This window comes from Saimiri boliviensis, chromosome 12, assembly GCF_048565385.1.
Source record: "Saimiri boliviensis isolate mSaiBol1 chromosome 12, mSaiBol1.pri, whole genome shotgun sequence".
NCBI lineage: Eukaryota > Metazoa > Chordata > Mammalia > Primates > Cebidae > Saimiri > Saimiri boliviensis.
The window spans coordinates 25621082-25641575 of record NC_133460.1 but is presented as its reverse complement, the minus strand read 5'-3'; the positions used below and the strand labels follow the sequence as shown (position 1 = coordinate 25641575).

At 49.6% G+C, this 20494-nt stretch overlaps 1 protein-coding gene across 5 annotated transcripts in view; it reads right to left on the bottom strand.

Annotated features, from left to right (window-relative positions):
• The window catches only part of OGDHL (oxoglutarate dehydrogenase L), a 28246-nt gene extending 13705 nt beyond the window's left edge, over positions 1-14541 (bottom strand). For 2 of the 5 annotated variants that reach the window (XM_010340602.2, XM_074382113.1), the window contains exons 1-8: positions 14384-14474; positions 10338-10542; positions 8727-8900; positions 4609-4711; positions 4098-4213; positions 3792-3946; positions 2607-2753; positions 1491-1581 (exon numbers count right to left, since the gene is read on the bottom strand). In XM_010340602.2, the coding sequence (XP_010338904.1) occupies positions 1491-1581; positions 2607-2753; positions 3792-3946; positions 4098-4213; positions 4609-4711; positions 8727-8900; positions 10338-10541 (990 nt within the window). In that variant the 5' untranslated portion in view covers position 10542; positions 14384-14474. Of the gene's footprint in view, positions 1-1490; positions 1582-2606; positions 2754-3791; positions 3947-4097; positions 4214-4608; positions 4712-8726; positions 8901-10337; positions 10543-11855; positions 12079-12107; positions 12266-14383 lie in introns of those variants that run through there. The other 3 variants (XM_010340603.2, XM_074382111.1, XM_074382112.1) reach the window with 3 other exon arrangements.
• Between the last annotated feature and the right edge of the window lie 5953 nt (positions 14542-20494).

Below are 20494 nucleotides of genomic sequence, written 5' to 3'. Positions count from 1 at the left end.
TGTGAAAAGATAAGCAACTGAATTCATAACAAAGAAATATACTACAACAAAATCCTGTTGTGCACCCATCATACTGGAAAAGATGAAAGGATTCGAGAGCATGTGGGAGGAAGTGGGGTGGGGGCTCCAGTACTGTCATCCACCGTGGATGGGCTCGCTGACATTGCCAGCTCCTGGGAGGCTCATTCAGTCCCAGCCCCTTAGCTCCAGCCGCTGCCCTGCTCAGACACCATTTAACAGATAAACTCATTCACACATGTGCAAGGACCCTCATTAGAACAACCTAACGTCCAGCATGAGGGATGCTTCAGCTGTAAGAAGCTTGGGGCAACCCACAAGGGCAGGCAGGAAACAATGACAACTTGTTAAGTGAAAACAGCAAGGTGCCACCTGGCGTCACGGCTATGCCCATGGCCTCTTACAAATAAGGCTGCACTGGACAAAGAGGTGTGTTTGTATCTGCATGAAATGTTTCTAGAAGTACACACCTAAACACAACAGAACCATGCAAACAAAACTGGCCACAAGAATGGAGTCTTGCAGAGGAACATATTCTCATTTTATAACCTTTTTTTGTTTGTTGTTTTTACAATGATCAATTTCTTGTTCAGTTGAAAAAAAAATAGTAATTTCATTTTAAATATACTTTGGCTAAGTTTTCCAGTATACACACAGGTCATCTTTGACTCACCACAACCGTTCTGGGGCATGCGCTTTTATCTCTCTTTTATAGAAGAGCAAACTGAGGCTTAGAGAGGTGAAGGTCTTAGAACAAAAGGAACAGAATGTCAGAAAGACATGCGCTAGAAGCCAGCAGGTGTGGGTCCTAATCACTGCTCTGGCCCAACAGGCCAATGACCTTGGAACAGTCATTTGCATGCATACGCACGCGTGCACACACAGACACACACCAGAGAGAGAGCAGGCTGGAGACAGCAGGAAAGACAGTCCTGAGGGCAAAGGGACACAGGAGGGAGTGACAGGCTCACATCCCAGAGGACCTAGAGAGCCATGAAAAGGGAAGATGGGCAGGACTTAGAAAGAGGCCAGGCAGTCTAGGCTGAAGGCCTCCCAGGGAGGGGTAGGAGCAGGAACATTTCCTCAGCAGGCTGATGGGCACAGAAAACCATCCCGACTTCCCAAGGCTCAGCCGGGTAAAAACAAATGAGCAAGGGAGCCATTCCTGGATGGTGGACAGAACTTTGGGCACGGAGGCACAGCCACAGGAGCAGAGCTGAGCAACTTCCAGCAAGCCTTTGCACCACTGGGCCTCAGTTTCCCTAGCTCGAAACAGGGAGGGAGATCCAGATTATCGGAGGGAAAGCCTTAGGGGCGTCAGGCAAACACCCAGCCTCTCTCCTGCAGGCTTCTCCACGTGCATCCATCTCAAAGTTTATCGTAGCCTGGAAGCTCCTGACCCAGACCCTCCCCAGTTCACCTCCCAAATATCCAGCTCTCCAGGGCTGCTGGAACCTGGACATGAAACCCACCTCGTCCGCCGCCTCCAGCTTGGGGTCAAACTGGCAGAAGATCTGCTCCAGGTCCTTGCGGATCACGTTGGCCAGCACGTTCAGCCTGCCCCTGGAGCCAGAGGAGCCGGGCTCTCACCTGGCAAAGCCTGCAGGCCTCAGGGTCCCCTCCCCCACTGTGGAGTCCTGGCTTGGCCTAGCACAGCCCCTTCATGCCCAGAGCCCTCCTCAGGCCACCCGGTCACCAGGCACCATCCTTTCCTGCTGCCATTAACAGCCCGAGGCCTGAAGCCCCATGTGTCCTTGCTGCCTCAGGCCTCTGGACCAGTTCTGCCTGACTCTCTGACCAGACACGGGCATTCCCAGGCCCTCTATGACAGACAAACCCCAAGCTCTTGGCAGGTCAGCTACGAATGGGAACCCTCGCACCATGTATTTGGATGCCCTCCTGCTGATGTGGCCCTGGGCTCGCCCAACCACAAGCAACTCTCTGGTCACAGGAAAGGCCCAGGGCCCTTCCCTCAGGCTGCTCCGCACACCCTCACATGACCACTCATCAGGACCCCTGGCCACAGAGGTGTCTGCTCCCCAGGCTGCAGTCGCCCTCCTGCTTCCCCACAGGCTCCAGCTCAGAGGTAATGCCACAATGCTGAGCAAGCCTCCCAGGTCTTCATCAAGGTCAAAGGAAACAGGCAGTCAGCTTGCAGCCAGGTCAGAGACCCTCGGCTCGCCTCCACAGACCTCCCTCCAGGAGACACAACCTGGGACCACTTACCCAGGCCCTGCCCTCCCTTCCCTAAAAGAAACCCCTCCACCTCTTCTTATCCACAGGAACCTCAAGAAGCACGACACGTCCCTTTCTGAAATCTCACCCTTGCTAGGGACAGTGGCGACATGGCCAGGGAGAGAGGGCGTCTGATACCCTGGTTAGTCCCACGCCCCGGGTGACTCTGGCCGAGTGCCTGGCCATTTCTGTGATGAGCAGGCCAGGCCCAGGGACTCAGAACTTTCTAGGCCACCCACCTCTACCCCCAGGTCCCACCAACACCCCTGCTCTGATTTCCATCTCCTTCCTCCCACCTCCGTCCCCTGGGCCGGAGGAGAATGGCCAGGGTGCCGAGGGGAAAGAGGGCCCACCTGTGTGGCATCCCCAAGATGACATTCTCGATTCCCATTTCGCTGGATTTGTCGATGACGGTCTTGAGGGCAGGAATCATCACTTCACAGCCCTCCAGGCCAAATCGCTTCTCTGAGGACCACTTCCGGGCCAGGAAGTCTTCAAATCTGCTTGGGAAGAGGAGGGAGAGAGGACAGGGAAAGGGATGGAGAGGGATGGGACTGGGGCTCACGGGGGCTGTTCCTGAGTGCTCAAAGCTGAATGCCCAGGACAGAGGAAGCCATAAAGTCTCCTTCCGTCTACATGGTCCAGGGCCCACCATGGACACCATACCTGTCCCACCTAGCAAGGAACACAGGGTTAGGGGAGGCTGGAAATCTTCCCAGCTGAACCAAAGCCCTCTGCCTACACCCTTCCTGGCTACCACCCTCTCTTCCTCAAGCCAAACTTCTCCAACAGGCCACCGCCCACCTGTTCCTAGCCCACTACCCTCCTGCCACACTCAAAGGGCTCTCTCGCCAAGTCCCAAAGATCTCCACCCAGCCAAATCCAAACCCAGCCCACACCTCACTGCTCAAGAATCTACTTTGCATCCAGCAGCTGAGTCAGGTGCTTCCCAAACCCCTGTAGCCCTGGAGGACCCAGCTTCAGAAAAGTCCAGGAGGCTGACAGGTGGTGCTGCCCCACTCACTCCACACCAGGGACAACTTTCTGTCCAAACATTCCCACAGCCACTTCCCACCACTTCTGACCTGGCTCAGTGTCCCTGCCATCATGTTCTCCTAGAGCAGGCGTCCCCAGACTTTTTATACAGGGGGCCAGTTCACTGTCCTTAGACCGTTGGAGGGCCGCCACATACTGTGCTCCTCTCATTGACCACCAATGAAAGAGGTGCCCCTTCCTGAAGTGCGGCAGGGGGCCGGATAAATGGCCTCAGGGGGCTGCATGCAGCCCACGGGCCATAGTTTGGGGACGCCTGTCCTAGAGCCTCATCCCTGCCTACCTGACCTGCTTTTGCCTTGAGCCAGCTCTTGGCCAAACTGCCTGCATACCTGGTCCCAACTTTCATCCCTGCGACCAGGGGTGAGGCCGATCCAGTCCCGCCTTCATGTGGCACAGTCCTGCTCTTTTAGCCAGGGCCTGGGACGTCTCATAGAGCCCTGGAACATGACCCCCCACCACTCAGCCCTCGGGGTGCTACCAACCTCATGGAGCGCACCAGCCGGGCCAGCAGCGTCCGCTTCTCCTCGCTGGAGAACTGCATCACACCAGGGGTCTCAAACTTCTGCCGGATCCACTGACACTGCTCCACATCATTGATGAACATGAACTCCAGGCCAATGTGCTGGCAGTAGGTGTTCTGGGGAGACACATTGGGACCCCATGAAGAGCGGGAAGAGGGATAGCTGATATCCCTCCTGTCTGGAACAAAAAAAGACAGTGCCTTCCCACCCCCTGGCAAGCTCCTGAGAGCTGCTTCAGCTGCGCCCCACACACCCGCCTGTGCTCACCTCCAGGCGCCGAATGATCTCCCGCAGAGAGAGAGTGTTTTCAGATCCCCCGATGAAGGTGGTCATGGGCAGCTGGAACTCCTTGTCGAGGTCAGTCTCCTGCAGGTCATAGAAGGCTGGAGAAGGAAGCGTGGCCAAGCCCCGGGCAGTAGAGTGGAGGGAAGGAGGTCAGGCCCAGGTGGAGACCCCCAGTTTCCCCAGACCTCCCAGTCTCCCCAGTACTCTCCCTCTGGGTCCAGCCTGGGGAGCGGGGTGAGAGTCACCCCAGGGTGGCAGGGTGGACAGGCCTCTCAGCCTTGATCACATTGGGGCACTAGCTAGGGCAGGTGGCAGGCATCCTTCTCAGGGACAACAGGCAGTACATGGGCAAGTGGAAAGGGGGCCCTGTGGGCTGCTCTCTGGGCCCTATGGATTCCTGAAGATCAAGCTGTCCCCAGGCCCCGTGAGCCCCTTCCCGGGTCACCTACACAGCACTGCCATGGCCATCCCGAGGAAGGGTCCTCAGTCTTACCCAGTTTATCAATGGTTGTGATCAAGTCTGAGGGCACAAAGGAGTCCAGGTCTGCATCCAGAATGCCCAGGGGGTCCAGCTGGGCCACGTGGTGACCCCGGATCTGGGAGCAGGGAAAAGAGCAGGGCAGGGCTGGGACCCAGCTGGACAGACTTCCTCCAGAGTGAGGTTTTGGGCCCCAGCCCCTCTCTCCCCACTTCCAAATGTCAAGCTTCCTTATGTCTCCAACCTGCAGTCACTGCACTACTGCCAACAAGACCCAGCCACAGCCAGAAAGGTGGCAGGAGCCCAGGCTGGTTTAGAAGTACAACATGCACCTGGCAAAAACAGAAAAGGACCTATGCACACAGGTGTTCCCTGCGGTGCCATTGGTAATAGTGAAATTCTAGAAGCCTCCCCACTGTCCATTAGCAGGAGATTGGCACACGGATATGGGCAATCCACACGGGAGCACTCCAGGGTCACTGAAAGGAATGAGGAAAATCCCTGTCTGACACTACAAGGGACTCTTCAAAAAATACTGTTAAGCAAAAAAGCAAATTCTGGAAAAGTGTGTATGGTGAACTACCCATTATCTAAGAAAGAGGAGACACAGATAAATATGTGCATTAGAAGAGCAAATCATAAAACAGAAAAATGTAAGAAAAATTATCATCTAGGGGAGGGGACAAAATAGGATATACAGGCAGGGCTAGAAGCCAGATTTTTAAGCACATATCTTGCTTTGAGGATTTGACTTTTAAACCTTGTAAATATTTTACATTAATATAAAGCAAAATTAAGTCTTAAAAACTGAAAGTGAAATGAATCAAATGAATAAGTATGTCCACTTAGTGGCATAAGTACACAGAGAGGAACTATTCTAATTGACTAACGGAATATTCCCTAAAGACAAACAGAACTGCAGAAAAAGATACATATAGTCTTTGCTATTACCAGTCGGTAGTAATAGTGTTAGAATTGTTATTCCAAGACTGTTGCATGTGGGCTGTGGGAAATCAAACAAGCCATTCTACTGGCACCTTTAAGAACCTCTATTTTTGGAATCTCTAAAAGGCAATGGTGCCATAAGATTGATGGGGTCAAGGACAAACCCCGAGTCTGTCATTTGCAGCATGTTAGAAGCATCGTAAACCCTTTCCTGGCTCTGATTCCTGAAAGGGCCCAGAAGTGATAATCAAACCAATAGCAGGAAATAGCCAGAGACCTGGGCAGTTCTGGAATAGGCAGAAATGTACAAGCTGAGCTTGGAGCATCTTGCTATACTGACATCAAGGGAGTGTTCAAACACCGCTGGTGCTAGGAATAAGAACAGGTTTTGAGCAACTGTAAAGACAGTATATCTACAGCAGATTGAAAACTCATCAAATATGTTTACACTCATGTATTCATATTAATCCAAGAAAAGGAAGATAAACCTTCACTAGACACTTTTGGAGTGTGCTGGGGAATCACCTCATAATTTTGAAAATCAGTGAATAAAAGAAAAAAAACAAGCAGTGATTCTGTCTTTCCTACACAAACTCCACCTCAGGATAAAGAGTTAACAAAGGTTTCTCCTGACAGCAAGACTTCAGGTAATAAAGAAGGGAAAACAGAATTGGCATATCACCATTTCTGCAACCCCTAGTGAGTTAATGGATCTAGGAAATCACTATCCACAGTTGCAAACTGCTCAAGTGCCATCACCATCACCACCAGGAAACTGATTTTGAAAAAAAAAAAAAAATCTCTGTGGGATTGAGCCTCCAGATCTAATTGTCAAAGGACAGAAATCACATGGGACAATGGGATGGATGAAATGACATCATGAGGAAGCCATCAGCAAAATCCAGACTCGGGAAAACCCTACAGGACCAACAACCTGATTTTTCCACATCATTAAAAGAAACAGAGAGGAACCTGCAGAGTACAAGAGACATAAGAGCCACATTAGCCTATTACAACCTGTGGATTTAGCTGGATCCTGCTTCAAACAATCAGTAAAAAGAAAGCACAGGCTGGGCGTGGTCATGCCTGTAATCCCAGCACTTTGGGAGGCCAAGGAGGGCAGATCACTTAAGATGAGGAGTCCAAGACCAGCCCCACCAACAAGGTGAAACCTCCTCTCCACCAAAAATACAAAAATTAGCTGGGCGTGGGGGCACATGCCTGTAATCCCAGTTATGTGGGAGGCTAAGGCAGGAGAATCACTTAAACCCAGAGGGCAGAGGTTGCAGTGAGCCAAGATCGCACCATGCACTCCAGCCTGAGCCATAGAGTTAAACTCCATCTCAAAAAAAGAAAAAAAGAAAAAAAAGAAACCACAGGACAAAAGGCAAACACAAATATCAACTGCATATTTGATATTAAGCATTATTATTATGTTTAGATGTGATAATGCTATCATGGCACATTTTTTAAAGAGCCCTTTCCCTAGACATACATACTGAAATGTTCAATGAATGAAATGGTATATCTGGGATCTGCCTCAAAATAATCCAGCAGTGAGCGGGGGCTAAGGGGGAAACTGATGAAACAAGACTGGCCATGACTGATGGGTGGTAGGCTCACTACACCATCCTTCTGCCCAACCCCCCCTTTTTTTTTTGAGTCTCGCTCTGTTACCCAGGCTGGAGTGAAGTGGCACAATTTCAGCTCGCTGCAACCTCCGCCTCCCAGGTTCAAGCAATTCCCTGCCTCAGCCTCCTGAGTAGCTGAGATTACAGGCACGCACCACCCCGCCTGGCTAATTTTTTTCGTATTTTTAGTAGAGACAGGGTTTCACCACCTTGGCCAGGCTAGTCTTGAACTCCTGACCTCGTGATCCACCCCTCTCAGCCTCCCAAAGTGCTGGGATTACAGGCGTGAGCCACCACATCCAGCTCCTTCTGCCTTTTATGGGTTTGAAAATGCCCATAATACAGTGGGTTTTTTTTTTCAGTACAGTGTGCAGGTGATGCTAACCAGAGCTGTGCCTGCTACTGGCCTATAAGAGGCCACAGCCCTCCTGGTGCTTATCCACACCAGGCACAAGAGTAACACACCTGAATCCAGAGGCCACCCTGCCAGGAAAACTCTCTAATGAATGCCTCCTCTTGGTTAATCAAAGAACAAAGAGCTGCTGAAAGGCTGAGACCTGTGCTTACAAGATAAGTCCCTCAATCAGCACCTTGAAGGTTTCCCTGTATTTAATACAGTTTTGCATCCTGTTCTTCATTTTTGAAGTCAAGGGTGAGATCACTGTCTGCTTCTTTTAGCCAGCCAGGAAAGACACAATACAACTAGGTTCTGTTTACTCCCAGGTGGCCCACCATTGATGGGTCCTCAGGCCAGCAAGGGAGCCCAACCCTGCTCACCTTCCCTTTCCATCCCCGGTGGCTGGTGTATAGGGAACTCGGTTCCATCCCACACACTGGGCACCTCATTCAGAGGCAAAGCATCATTTCCATTTGCTAATGCCCCCCTCTACCCTGGCCTTGCAGTGGCTTGCCGCTGCCTCACATTTCCCTGACGGAATACCTCCTGCCACCAGTTCCCAGAGATATTCCAAATGATTATACTTGTTATGGCCTGAACGCCAGAGCAGTCCTCCAATTAGTCCTGTTCAGTCAACAATAAAAGCACAGACAGTCACGGGGACTCTGAAAGAGCAGGGGCCCAGCCTTGGAGAGCTTGTCTCCAGGAGGAGCAACTGCTGGTGGAGAATTGTTTACTGAACCATTCATTCCATAAACATGAATTAGGCACCTGCTGTATCAGTCCCTGTTCTCTTGGGATGCCCATTCTAGAGGAGAAAACAGAATGAACAAGGGTTAATCTGTTCATCCCTCATTCAACAGGCTCTGGAACTGATCCCTTACTAAGTGTTCCTCCACGTATTCGAGGCATGGTGTGTGCAAGGGGACAGACCACAAGCACACAAGTCAGTTTGCACAAAAAAAATTTCAAGCAGGTGGGAAGTGCTCTGAATGGTGATGTGGCAAAGACTGGCTACAGGAGTGGATGTCACTCAGTAAAGGACCAGGAGAAGGTCTCTCTAGAGAGATGATTTTGGAGCTGAGACCCCTTCCCTCAGTGCCTGGCCACACCCCAAAAGCGAGTGCAGCCTCCCAGCCTGTGCCTCAGCTGCCCCTCACCTGGTAGGCCCGGATCAGGGACTGCACGGCCAGGTGGTCCTCCACCAACTTGCTGGTCTTGGTCCGGCTTGAGACTACAGACCTGCTCTCACGGGTGGGAGCAGAAGTGGGCTGTGGCTGAGCAGAGCCAGAAGAGGCTTCTTCGCTGGCTTTCCGGAAGAAGCTGTCCCAGGACTGGGCAGGGCAGAAGTAAGAACACAGTCAGGTCAGGGCCTGGGAAGAGTCAGGGGTGGCCCAGGCTGGGGCCCCAGGGAGTGTCAGGTCTTCCTTGGGGACCACACCTCTCGGGGCCTTCCCAGGGTGCCTGATGTACACACAAGGATGTTCCCTGCAGAACTGTTTATAAAAACGACAATGTGAAAACAACCTACATGGCTCTCAGTAGAATACTGGCTAAATGATGATTTTACATTTAGAATCTGGAAGATTACAGTCTTTTTAAAAAAAGGTGCATTTGATATTGTGGATATGGAATATTGCCAAGATACGCTTTAATGTGAACAAAGTAGAAGAGGATGTATGGCTGCTATTCCCTGTGTAGAAGCAAAAAGCAGATGTGCACACACCCAGGCCCTTGCATGTGTTTTCCAGAAGAACATTGCAAAAGCGCTTTTCTCCATGCACTCCCATACAGCACTGGTGGGAGACTCAGTTGGTACAGTCCTAATAGAAAGCAATTTGGCAATACCCATCAAAATTACACACACAGCCACTCCTGGACCCAATTATTCCACTCTGGGGAATTTATCCTATAGATGACTGTGCAGGTGCAAGATGATGAAGGTCTAAGATGACGCACTGCAGCAGTGTTCACCACAGCCAGAGACTAGAAGTGAACCAGATGTCCGTCAGCAGGAATGGGGGTGGCACACACATATGCAATGGAATACTACACAGCTGGACAGGGCGAACAATGAGACTCTTTATGTACTGACGTGGAAAGACCTTGGAGATACATCGCCAAGTGAAACAGCAAGGAGCAAAACAGTATGTGTTACAGGTTACTTTTTTGCATAAAGGGAGACAAATCCAGAGTTAACATTTGTCGTAAGTTTACCTAAGGCAAGTCTCAGAAAGGATATAGATGACACTAAGTTGGGGGACAGTGGGAAATGACCAGATGGGGATAGATTAGGAAGGAGCTTTCTGACTGTAACTTCTTATACCTTCTGGTTTTGGATCATGTGACTGCACTGCTTTCCACTTCAAGTGAAGGGATCAGAGAGCAACTTCACTTTTCACCGTCTCATCTGATTTCATTTTTTTCCTTACCATCAGCAAGTGCTTATTAGCTCAATACATACATAAACACATATATCCCTAATTACATAAAAGGGGCCATATGGAGACAGTAGAGCAGCACAAAGGAACACGGCAGGGCTCAGGTGTGGCTGAGCAGGGCATGGCCAGGGCCTCTCAATCAAGACCATCACCCACTGGCTGGTTCAGCAACGGGAAAGCAACAGGCTTTGATGACTGAGGACCGGAGAGGTAAAGAAACCTGCCCAGGGTCACAGAGCAGGCAAGCTGCTTCTCCCGGCTGCCCCACCACAACCCGGCCCTGGGACTTCCCTCCCTTGCAGTGGCCCAGGGCAGGGTGGGGGTGCTGACCTTGTGGACACTCTGGGGGTTTTCCAGCCAGGCGAAGTACATCTCCTCCATGTAACTGGAGCCACCTCCACCTTTGCTGCTTGGGAAGGCGGCTGGTGGCCCAGAGGACCTGCTGCGCCAGCCAAACACCGGGACATCGTGTGCAGCCAGGAGCCTCGCGGCCTGTGCCCCAAGACGGGATGGCAGCAGCCTCAGCTGACTCATTCTGGACATAGACAATGAAAGACAGGCATAAATGACAGGACCAGGACCGGAAGAGGCTCTACCAAGCCACTGTCCACTCATTAGCCTCATCAATCCCACTGGGCAGATTGTGCTAGGATAGGCAGTGATGAGACAGTGGGAATGCGACACTCTGCCAGCCCCCTGTGGGAGCCCCTGGCCCAGTAAACTCCATCAATAGATATTAAACAGCCCTGAGCCCCAGCCCTGCGGTGCCTCACTCGCCCCAGAGCACATTCCTTCCCTAATAGGTCCTAAGGCCTGTGCAGAGACACGAACTGCCCAGGCCCTGCCTCAGGGAGCACCCAGCCGAGGTCCTGGACGAACCTGGTTGGGACCCTCTAGCACCCAGCTTAGGTCCTGGAGCCCACTCAGAGCCACAAGGCAGGTGCAGGGAGTACGCCCAAGAAGGAGTGGGTCACAGGCCCACCACCCTAGAACCAGGGCAGGGAGTCCTCCAGGGGCTGGGTATGCCAGGCACGGTCAGGGAAAAGCAAGGACAAAAGTATCCGGTGAGCACAGGTGTTGGGGGGTGACAGAGACACACTATCTCAGGCGGCCTGTGGCTCTAGTCATTGTGACCAAAAGTGACCAGTGACTCCCTGTGACTACAATACTGGCCCAGAGTGCCCTCCCTCCCAGGCCCAGCCAGAAGACTGGTGATACCAGCTCCAACAATGCCCCCCCTTCACTGCAGGAAGGGCTAAGGTCTGGAGAAGCAGGAAGAGTAGAATGGAAGGCAGCCCCAGGCCCAGCCCAGCCCTTGGACTGGAGCTGCCTTCCCTGGCTCTCATACTCTGGACACCCTGAGAACTTACACCCAGGACCAGTGCCACTCAAGACAGTTAACAGCCCAGGGAGGTACAGACTGGAAGCCCACCCAGGCCAGGGGGAACCAGGACCTGCAGCTCATCTCACCCCACTCGGTCACCTGTACCTTCCCAGGGAAAATACCTAAATCCTGGACTTTCAGTGATGGGGGCTTTCTCCATTTCTCAGAGGGTAAGGGTTCTAAGAGCCTCTGCCAATCCTGGAGAGGCTAGATCCCCAGACCCCGCTATCCGGGCAGGTTAGGGGTTGATAGGGCCCACTGAAGTCCCAAATCACCCCATGCCCCTGCCACCTCATCCTACACAGGATGTGTAAAGTGGGACCTCTGTTCCCCCACCCTACAACTGTGAGCAGAAACCCCTCCTCTGCCCCAGCACAGCTATAGAGTAGCTCCCTGTGAACACCAGCTAATGCCCTCCTGCCCAGAAAGCCCAGCTTGTAAGCTGGGTACAAGAACCACCTCACCAGAGATTGTGCAGGAGGAGTCTGCTACCCCTGGACAGTTCGGGCCCCAGAAAATATGCATTCTGGGGTAAAACTGGTTCCCAAGTACTGCCCAGGCCAGTCAGGTGTGCTCAGCCAACAGGCCACCTGTTGCACTCTTCTGCCTCACCCCTGCCATCAGCTCAGCCACGTCACCAGGAATTCACTGGCTAGACTTTCCACTAAAGGTCAGGCCCCACCAGAAGGCAGGGCACGGCCCTCCTTCTAACTCACTTGAGCCAGAGGAAAGGGGTGGTGTCACCTCCATGGAGGAAGGACAGGCTCCTGGGGCAACCAGCAGCAAGCCTGAATAGAGAAAATTTACAAAACAAAAAAGGTTCCACTGCTGGGAGGAAGGAGGTGGGCTTGGCAGCCTCTGAGCTCCCCAAGCTTCCCTCCCACAGGCTCAGCCCCTGAGGCTTCCGGCCATGTGGCCCAGCCCACCAGCCACTGATGCCAAGCTCTACAGTGCCAGTGCAGGGCGCTTGGAGCAGACTCCCCCCGGAGCATCACCTCTCCAAGTACCAGTCATGAGCTCTGGGGTCCCAACTCCAACTCCTGTTCCACCTCTGACCATCCCAAAGGCCTGGGCAAAAAGAAGACTGTGCCAGCCCAGCTGGCCACTGGGCCCAGGAGCTCCTAAAGCATCAGGCAGAATCTTCTGGGGCATCAGAAAGAATCCAACAACCCAGGATGCTTCATTATCCCCAGTCTATGGCAAAGGAAACCAAATACCAAGACCATCATCATGGGAATAAACATAATAGGCACCATCAGGAGCACTGATTCTGGGACAGATACTGTGCTCATTTAATCCTCTCAACATCCCATGAGGTGGGCACTCACATCAGTTCCACTTTATAAACTGAGGTACAAGAAGCTGGCTAAGCTGGTGAGTGATGGGGCTGTGTGTGGGTTCCAGGGACTGTGCCCTGTTCACTGCAGTCAGGATGTAAGCCAGACTTCTCTTAGAGATGCACTTCCCATCAGCTGAGCCAGAGCTGCTTCCTCTGCCAGCCCCACTCCTACCCAACCCCACAGGGGAATGGAGCAGTTTAGGCCAGATAGGGACAAAGTCCGGCTGTGTCCAGAATGTCCTGGTGCAGGAACACTGTGTTTTATAAACATTTAACAGTCTGGGTCGGCCACTGGGCACTGCTGTGGCCTTGACCCAGGCTGGCAAGAGAGCAACCTGCCGCCCACCCCCACCTGCATCCCTGCAGGGCATGAGGGCTCAGTACCTAAAGCCAGAGCCCAAGCTAGCCCTGCTAGTTCCTGCCTATACAGTCGAGGGCAATAGCAAGGAGGGAGAGTCAGGGTCCCTGTGCATCCCCCTGCTCAGTCCAGACTCCAGCAGAGTTGCCCTGGGTATCTCTTGGCGGGAGTCTCTTCGCTGAGGGCAAGGTCACACAGCATCTCCAACCCAACCTCAGAACCTCAACCCAACCCCAGAAAACTCCTCACACTAAGACTCCCACACATGACCCTGTCTGGGGTGCCCTGGTGAGGACTACTCCCTAATGCATCCATTGCAGAGATCAGTAAACCGAAGCCAGAAGGGTTCTCCCCAGAGGGTCCTCCCAGCTGGGCAGCAGGAGAGCCTGGATTCTGAAAGCAGCAGGTCTACTCAGACCCCACTTTCTGAGAATCGGATGCGCTTTGCTCATTAACAAACCGCAACTCTAGTTTGCCAAACCAGAGAGAAGGGAAGACAGGCCACGGTCCGAGGCAGGGGCAGGACACCGAAGGGGTGTGCTCCTTTACCTGGAAGAGATGAAGGGCCTGGACTAAAGCCCAGAAGCGGAAAAAGTACAGAAGCAGATGGGGCCTGTTTCAAGACACTGGGGAGGGACTGTTAGGGCCTGCTTGAGCCAGGTGGCTGAGGCGTCAGAGGGGTCTTTCCGGTTCGGCAGATGCATACTGCAGCCTGCTGTGGCCTCGCGATTACCCCGTCCCCCTCCCACATCTCCCTGGGGATGGAAAAAGCACTTCCCATGCTAGCAGCGACCTCAGGCCATGCCGCCCCCTCTCGGGCCTCAGTTTTCTTATCTGTGATCGGAGACTGCGGTTAAAAACGTCTATTAGGTTCCTTGGAAGTCTTGAGACTTCGAAGCTGCCTGAGGGTCCCACCAAGAGCACAGAGCTGACCCTCCCCATCACCGGCGCGGCTCTCGTGGCCCTGGGACCTCCCCTGGCCACAGAAGGCGCGGGGCAGTCTGCAGTCCTCGAGCTGGAGAAACCCACTACAAGCGCCCGCTCTTCTGCGCAGGACCCTGCACTGGCCGGGTCCGACGCACTAAGGGCTGGGGGTCCCAGGGGAGGCCGCGGCCAGCAAGGGCAGAGCCAAGGTCACGGTCTCTTCCCCCTCCCCCTCCCCCCGGCGGGGCCAGGCTCCGGGCTGCGGGCAGCGGCGCCCCAGGACCCAGGAGAGAGGAGCCGGGGGCCGGTCCCCAGGACGGCGGGAGGAGCGGCAGCGCAGGGACCGGGAGGGGGCGAGCCGCCGCGCTCACCGGGCGGAGTCCGCGCTGCGGCGAGGTCCGGAGGCTGCAGGTCAGGGGGCTGCGCGGAAGGGGAGCGCGCGCGCCGTGCCAATTACCTGGGTCACGTGGTACAGCCGCCCACGGGCGCGCGCCCCAGAGACTCCGCGCGTCTTGACGTCTCCATGGACGCCCCGCCCCGCGCCTGGCGCTGTCCGCGGTGCTGGCGACCCAGGCCCGAGGTCGCCCAAGGCCGAAGGGAGGACTCCTCTCTGAGACGGCAGGGTGGGGCTGAGGCCCTGAACCCCGTGTCCTCGTCCTAAAACTAGGACGAATGTACCAGAAGACAAGCAGCCTTTGTGTGTAGGACAGGATAGGTTTTGTTTTGTCGTCTGTAAAATGGGAATGCTATGGAAAGTTCCACTATCTTAGGGATGTTTTGAAAAAAAGGTGAGATAATGCATGAAAAGTACTTACCCAAATCTGAAACACATTTTGCCCATTCATCCTCCCAGTAATGGTAATCCAGGCTGTCTTCACCACCCTGTGGCCACAAACAAGGCTGCAGTGAACATCTTCATACACATTCCCTTAGGATCCTGCGTGGAACTTTCTCTGGAATAGAGATCGGCTTTCTTATTATTACCAGAATAGCACATGCAATGTCTTGTTATTGTTTTATTCTGCATCTCTCTCCTTATCAACGATGTGTTTCTCACGTTGTTTGTTAGTTTGGGGGTTTCTGTTGTATTTTTTTTTCAACTTTCTGTTGGGTTTTGTTCTCATTTAAATGCAGGGGTTCATTGTATGGAAACAACACACCTGTGATTTGAGTTGCTATCAACTGTCCCCTGGATTATTGCAGCAGACTCCTAACTGGGTTCTGTGCTTCCACACTTGAATTTTAATCTCAAAACTACAGTATGCATTTCACAAGAATATATTTGAATACATATCAAACCAATTAATATGGTTACTTGTCGGGGGAGGAGGATAGGGAATATGGATATGAGGTGATTAATCAATTACCAGATCAATGCTGACAGGGTGCCACGAAGAAAGGAATACAACTAACTTCTGCACCTGAGATCTCCTAAAAGTTATTTATTTGGAGATAGGGGTTCATATGGTCAGAATCTTCAGCACTTAGCACAGCACCAGCTCATGGTATTTTTCAGTAAATATCTGTTGAGTGAATGAATGAATGAGTAAATTGACACTTGACTTGGATCCTGAAGGATGAGTAAGATTTTATCTGGTTCGGAAGGGCAAGGTTCACTGGGAATTCTCTGGACAAAAGCACCAAAAATGACCTGGCTAGCTTCAGCCAAAAAAGAGTTGATATGAAGGTTGTATACAAGACAACAACTCACAGAATCAGAGGAAAGCTGAAAAATTTACTTCAGGAAGCAGGGCTGAGCCATAGAGAAACTGTCTCTTAAAGGTTCTTCTGATGTTCAAAATTTAAATTCCAGGTGAGAGGCAGTAAAGTACTTGCAGTAGAGATGGAGCAAGGTGGCCGGATTTGAGAAACTTCTCGGGATCAGCTCCAGGGGTTTAGTGGTTGACCAGGTATAAGAATGGGGACATAGATAACTCATAGGTGTCTGGCTTTAGTGACTTCGGCACAGTGGAACTTCTCAGTGAGCTAGGAAAAGGAGAAGATGCAGTTTGGGGAAATAGTGGAAAAGTTGACAAGTCAGAGTCACCAATAAACCACTTAAAAAAGATGAAGAGTGTGACACAGAGCAGCAGGCAGGAACAAGGCTCCTTGCAAATCAAAAGGCTTCAGAGCCTTTTAGCCTTCCAGCCTAATTGATGTTCCGCTAATTGCACTGATTAAACCAAACATTTGGGACAATCAACGTTCCCATGAGGGTGGCTGCCATTCTCAGAAGCCTGAGAGGATTTGCTGCAGTGGCTGTAGGCTTTGCAAAGATCTTCTGAAACAGACACTTTTATTATTTCCCGTGCCTGTGGCATGCGTGTGTGTGTGTGTGTGTGTGTGTGTGTGTGTGTGTGTGTGTGACAAAACATGCAAGTTTTTATTTATTCTGATTGTACAGAACTTAAACGATACAGGAGGATACAGAACAAAATGTGAAAAGTCCCCTTCCACCTGGCCCAACGTCACCTCTTTTTTTCCTCCAATAACTACTGGCCAGTTTGGCAAACATTTTTACAAAATTGCGTATGTATTTATATCCATATGCTTGTACAAACATACACATAAAAACATAAAATAGATCACACTGGATTATGGTTCCACAACTTGTTTCTTTTTTGCCCTTGTCGTAAAGATTTTTATTTTAAACTCTGTATGTGTAGGACCACCTCATTCGTTTTTATGGGTATGTTGTATTCATTGAAGGGATGTATGATGACCGTATGTTACTTCTCTCACATTGAATGAACGTTTCCATTTCTTTTGACATTTACAGAAAAAAAGGAGAAAAGAGTCCTCCTGTATATTCCCTTTAGTACATGCACAACTACTACGATAACATTGATTTCTAAATGAAGTTTAATAATGGGTCAAAAGACATATATGCTTTAGAATTTAATATGTATAATAAATATCTAGTAAGACCATTCCAGTGAATACTTCCTCATTAGTGTTTTTGAGTTCCCACTCCCTTATATCCTTGCCAAGATTTGTTATTATCAGTTTTAATTTGTGCCAGTCTAACAGGTGGAAAATCGCATATTCTGTTTTTGTTTTAATGTACATAAAACTGATAAGTGAATTTCAAAATCTTTTTTTTTTTTTTAGATAGAGACTTGCTCTGTCACCCAGGCTGGAGTGCAATGGCATGATCTCAACTGCAACCTCTGTCTCCACCTCTGCAACCAGTTATTTTCCTGCCTCAGCCTCCTAAGTAGCTGAGATTACAGGTGCACACCACCATGCCTAGCTATTTTTTGTATTTTTAATAGAGACGGGGTTTCACCATGTTGGCTAAGCTGGTCTCGAACTCCTGATCTCAAGTGATTTGTCTGCCTCAGCCTCCCTAAGTGCTGGGATTACAGGCCTGAGCCACCACACCTTGCCTGAAAATCTTTTTATATGTTTCTTATTACTTTTCTATGAATTGCCTATTGATAGACTTCGCCCATTTTTCTATCAGGTTGTTTATATTTTGCTTGTGAATTCACATAAACTCTGTACATATTCTAAATAAGAATATTCTGTAGGGTTTTTTTGTTGTTGTTTTGTTTTGTTTTGTTTTGTTTTGTTTTGTTTTGTTTTGTTTTGTTTCGTGATGGAATTTCACTCTTGTCCCCAAGCTGAAGTGCCATGGTGCGATCTCAGCCTACTACAACCTCTGCTTCCTGGATTCAAGCAATTCTTCTGCCTCAGCCTCCAAAGTAGGTGGGATTATAGGCACCATGCCTGGCTAATTTTTGGTTTTTTGTTTTGTTTCATTTTGTTTGTTTTCTGAAAATTTCAAAAACCAATTTTCGTATTTTTAATAGAGACTCGACTTCATCATATTGGCCAGGCTGGTCTCAAACTTCTGACCTCAAGTGATCCACTGCCTTGTCCTCCCAAAGTGCTAGGATTACAGGCATGAGCCACCATGTCCAGCCCAGGCTGTAGGTTATAAATGTTGCAATTCTTCCAGTCTCTCACTTGTCTTAACTTTGTTTATAGATGGTTTGGCCACATTCTCATACCTTTGATTACAGTACATTATTATAATTGTTCTTTTATATTCTTAATTATTGTTGTCAATCTCTTAATGTGCCTAATTTGTAAATTAAACTTTATCATAGGTATGGGCTGGGCACGGTGGCTCACACCTGTAATCCCAGCACTTTGGGAGACCAAAGTGAGCAGATAGCCTGAGGTCAGGAGTTTGACACAAGCCTGGCCAACATGGTGAAATCCCATCTCTATTAAATATACAAAGAAATAATCCAAGCATGCTGACGAGTACCTGTAATTCCTGTACTCAGGAGGCTGGACCAGAAGAATCACTTGAACCCAGGAGGTAGAGGTTGCAGTGAGCTGAGATCGTGCCACTGCATTTCAGACTGGGCAACAGAGTGAGACTCCATCTCAAAAAAGAAAAATTATCATAGGTATGTATAGGAAAAAACAGGATATATATAAAGTTTGATACAATGTGAGGTTTTGGGCATCCATATGGGCCTTGGAAATTATCCCCTCAGGGTAAGGACAAACTACTGTATAAAACGTTTCTATTGGCCAGGCACGGTGGCTCACACTTGTAATCCCAGCACTTTGGGAGGCCGAGGCAGGTGGATCTCAAGGTTAGGAGTTCAAGACCATCCTGACTAACATGGTGAAACCCCGTCTCTACTATAAATACAAAAATGAGCCAGGCATCATGGTGCACACATGTAATTCCAGCTACTCAGGAGGCTGAGGCAGGAGAATCACTTGAACCCAGGAAGTGGAGGTTGCAGTAAGCCAAGGTCACGCCATTGCACTCCAGCCTGGGCAGCAAGAGCCAAACTCCATCCAAAAACAAAACAAAAAGGTTTCTATCACCACAAGAATTCCTCGAAATGCCCTTCTATAGTCACACCTACTTCCCTCCCACCTCACCTCCTCCTTAACTCTTCCAAACCATTAATCAGTTCTCCATCTCTATAATTTTGTCATTCAATAATGTTATATGTAAGTGGCATTATGCCATAGGTAGCCTCTTGGGATTAGCTTTTTTCACTCAGTATACTTCTTTGAAGATTCATGCAGGTTGTTGTGTGAATCAGTCATTTGTATCTTTTTATTGCTGAGTAGTATGCCATGGTATAGATGTACCACTGTTTGCTTAATCATCCACTCATGAAGAACATCAGGATTGGGTTCAGATTTTGGCTATTACAAATAAACCTGCTATGGACATTTATGTTCAGATTTTTGTGTGAACATATGTCTTCATTTCTCTGGAGTAAATGCCTTGGAGTGCAGTTGCTGGGTCATATGGTAGTTGCATGTTTTATTTTTTGAAAAACTTCTGCTCTTTTCCAAAGTAGATGTGCCATTTCACAGCCCCATCAACAATGTGTAGGTGATACAGTTTCTCTGCATCCTCACCAGCATTTGGTGTTGTGTGTTACCCATCCTGATAGGTATGTCATGATATCTCATTGGGGTTTTAATTTGCATTTCCCTGATGACTAATGAGCATCTTTTCGTGTGCATGTTTGTAATCTGTATATCCTCTTTGGAGAAATGTGTCTTTATGTCTTTTAGCCCTTTTCTAATTGGATTACTTTTTTTTTCTTACTGTTGAGTTTGAGAGCTCTTTGCATAGTCTGTATGCCAGACTTTTGTCAGGTATGTGGCTTGCAAATATTTTCTCTCAGTCTGTGGCTTGTCTGTTCATCCTCTTAATAGGGTTGTGCATTGAGCAAAAATTTTTTAATTCTGATGAAATCCAGTTTATCAGTTTTTCATTTTATGGCTCATGTTTTTGGTGTTTAGTCTGAGAGTTTTTCACCTCATCCTAGATCCTGAAGATTTTCTCCTATTTTTCTAAAAGTTTTATTGTTTTACATTTTGCATTTTGGTTCACCATCCTTTAATTTTGTATAAATTGTGAGACTTAGGCTGCAATTCATTTCTTTTCACCTATGTAGGGCCGACTGCCCCAATACCATTTGGTGAAAGGCTGTTCTTCCCCCATTGATTTGCTCTTGCACTTTTGTCAAAAAATCAGTGGAGCATATTTGTGTGGGTCTGTTACTCGGTTCAGCTTTATTGAGATATAATTAACAAATTCACCCATATAAAATGTATCATTCAATTCTTTTTTAGCATATTCACAGAGTTGTGCAACCGTCCGTACAATTTGAGAACATTTCATCACCTGATGAAGAAACCTCTGAAAGAGGAATTTTACCACCTTAAGAATATCAAGTGGTTTTAGTTCCTTGTAGATTCTGGATATTAGCCCTTTGTCAGATGGGTAGCTTGCAAAAATTTTTTCCCATTCCGTTGGTTGCTGGTTCACTCCAATGATTGTTTCTGTTACTGTGCAGAAGCTCTTCAGTTTAATTAGATCCCATTTGTCTATTTTGGCTTTTGTTGCCGGATGCTTTTGGTCTTTTAGTCATGAAGTCCTTGACTGTGCCTATGTCCTGAATGGTTTTGCCTAGGTTTTCTTCTAG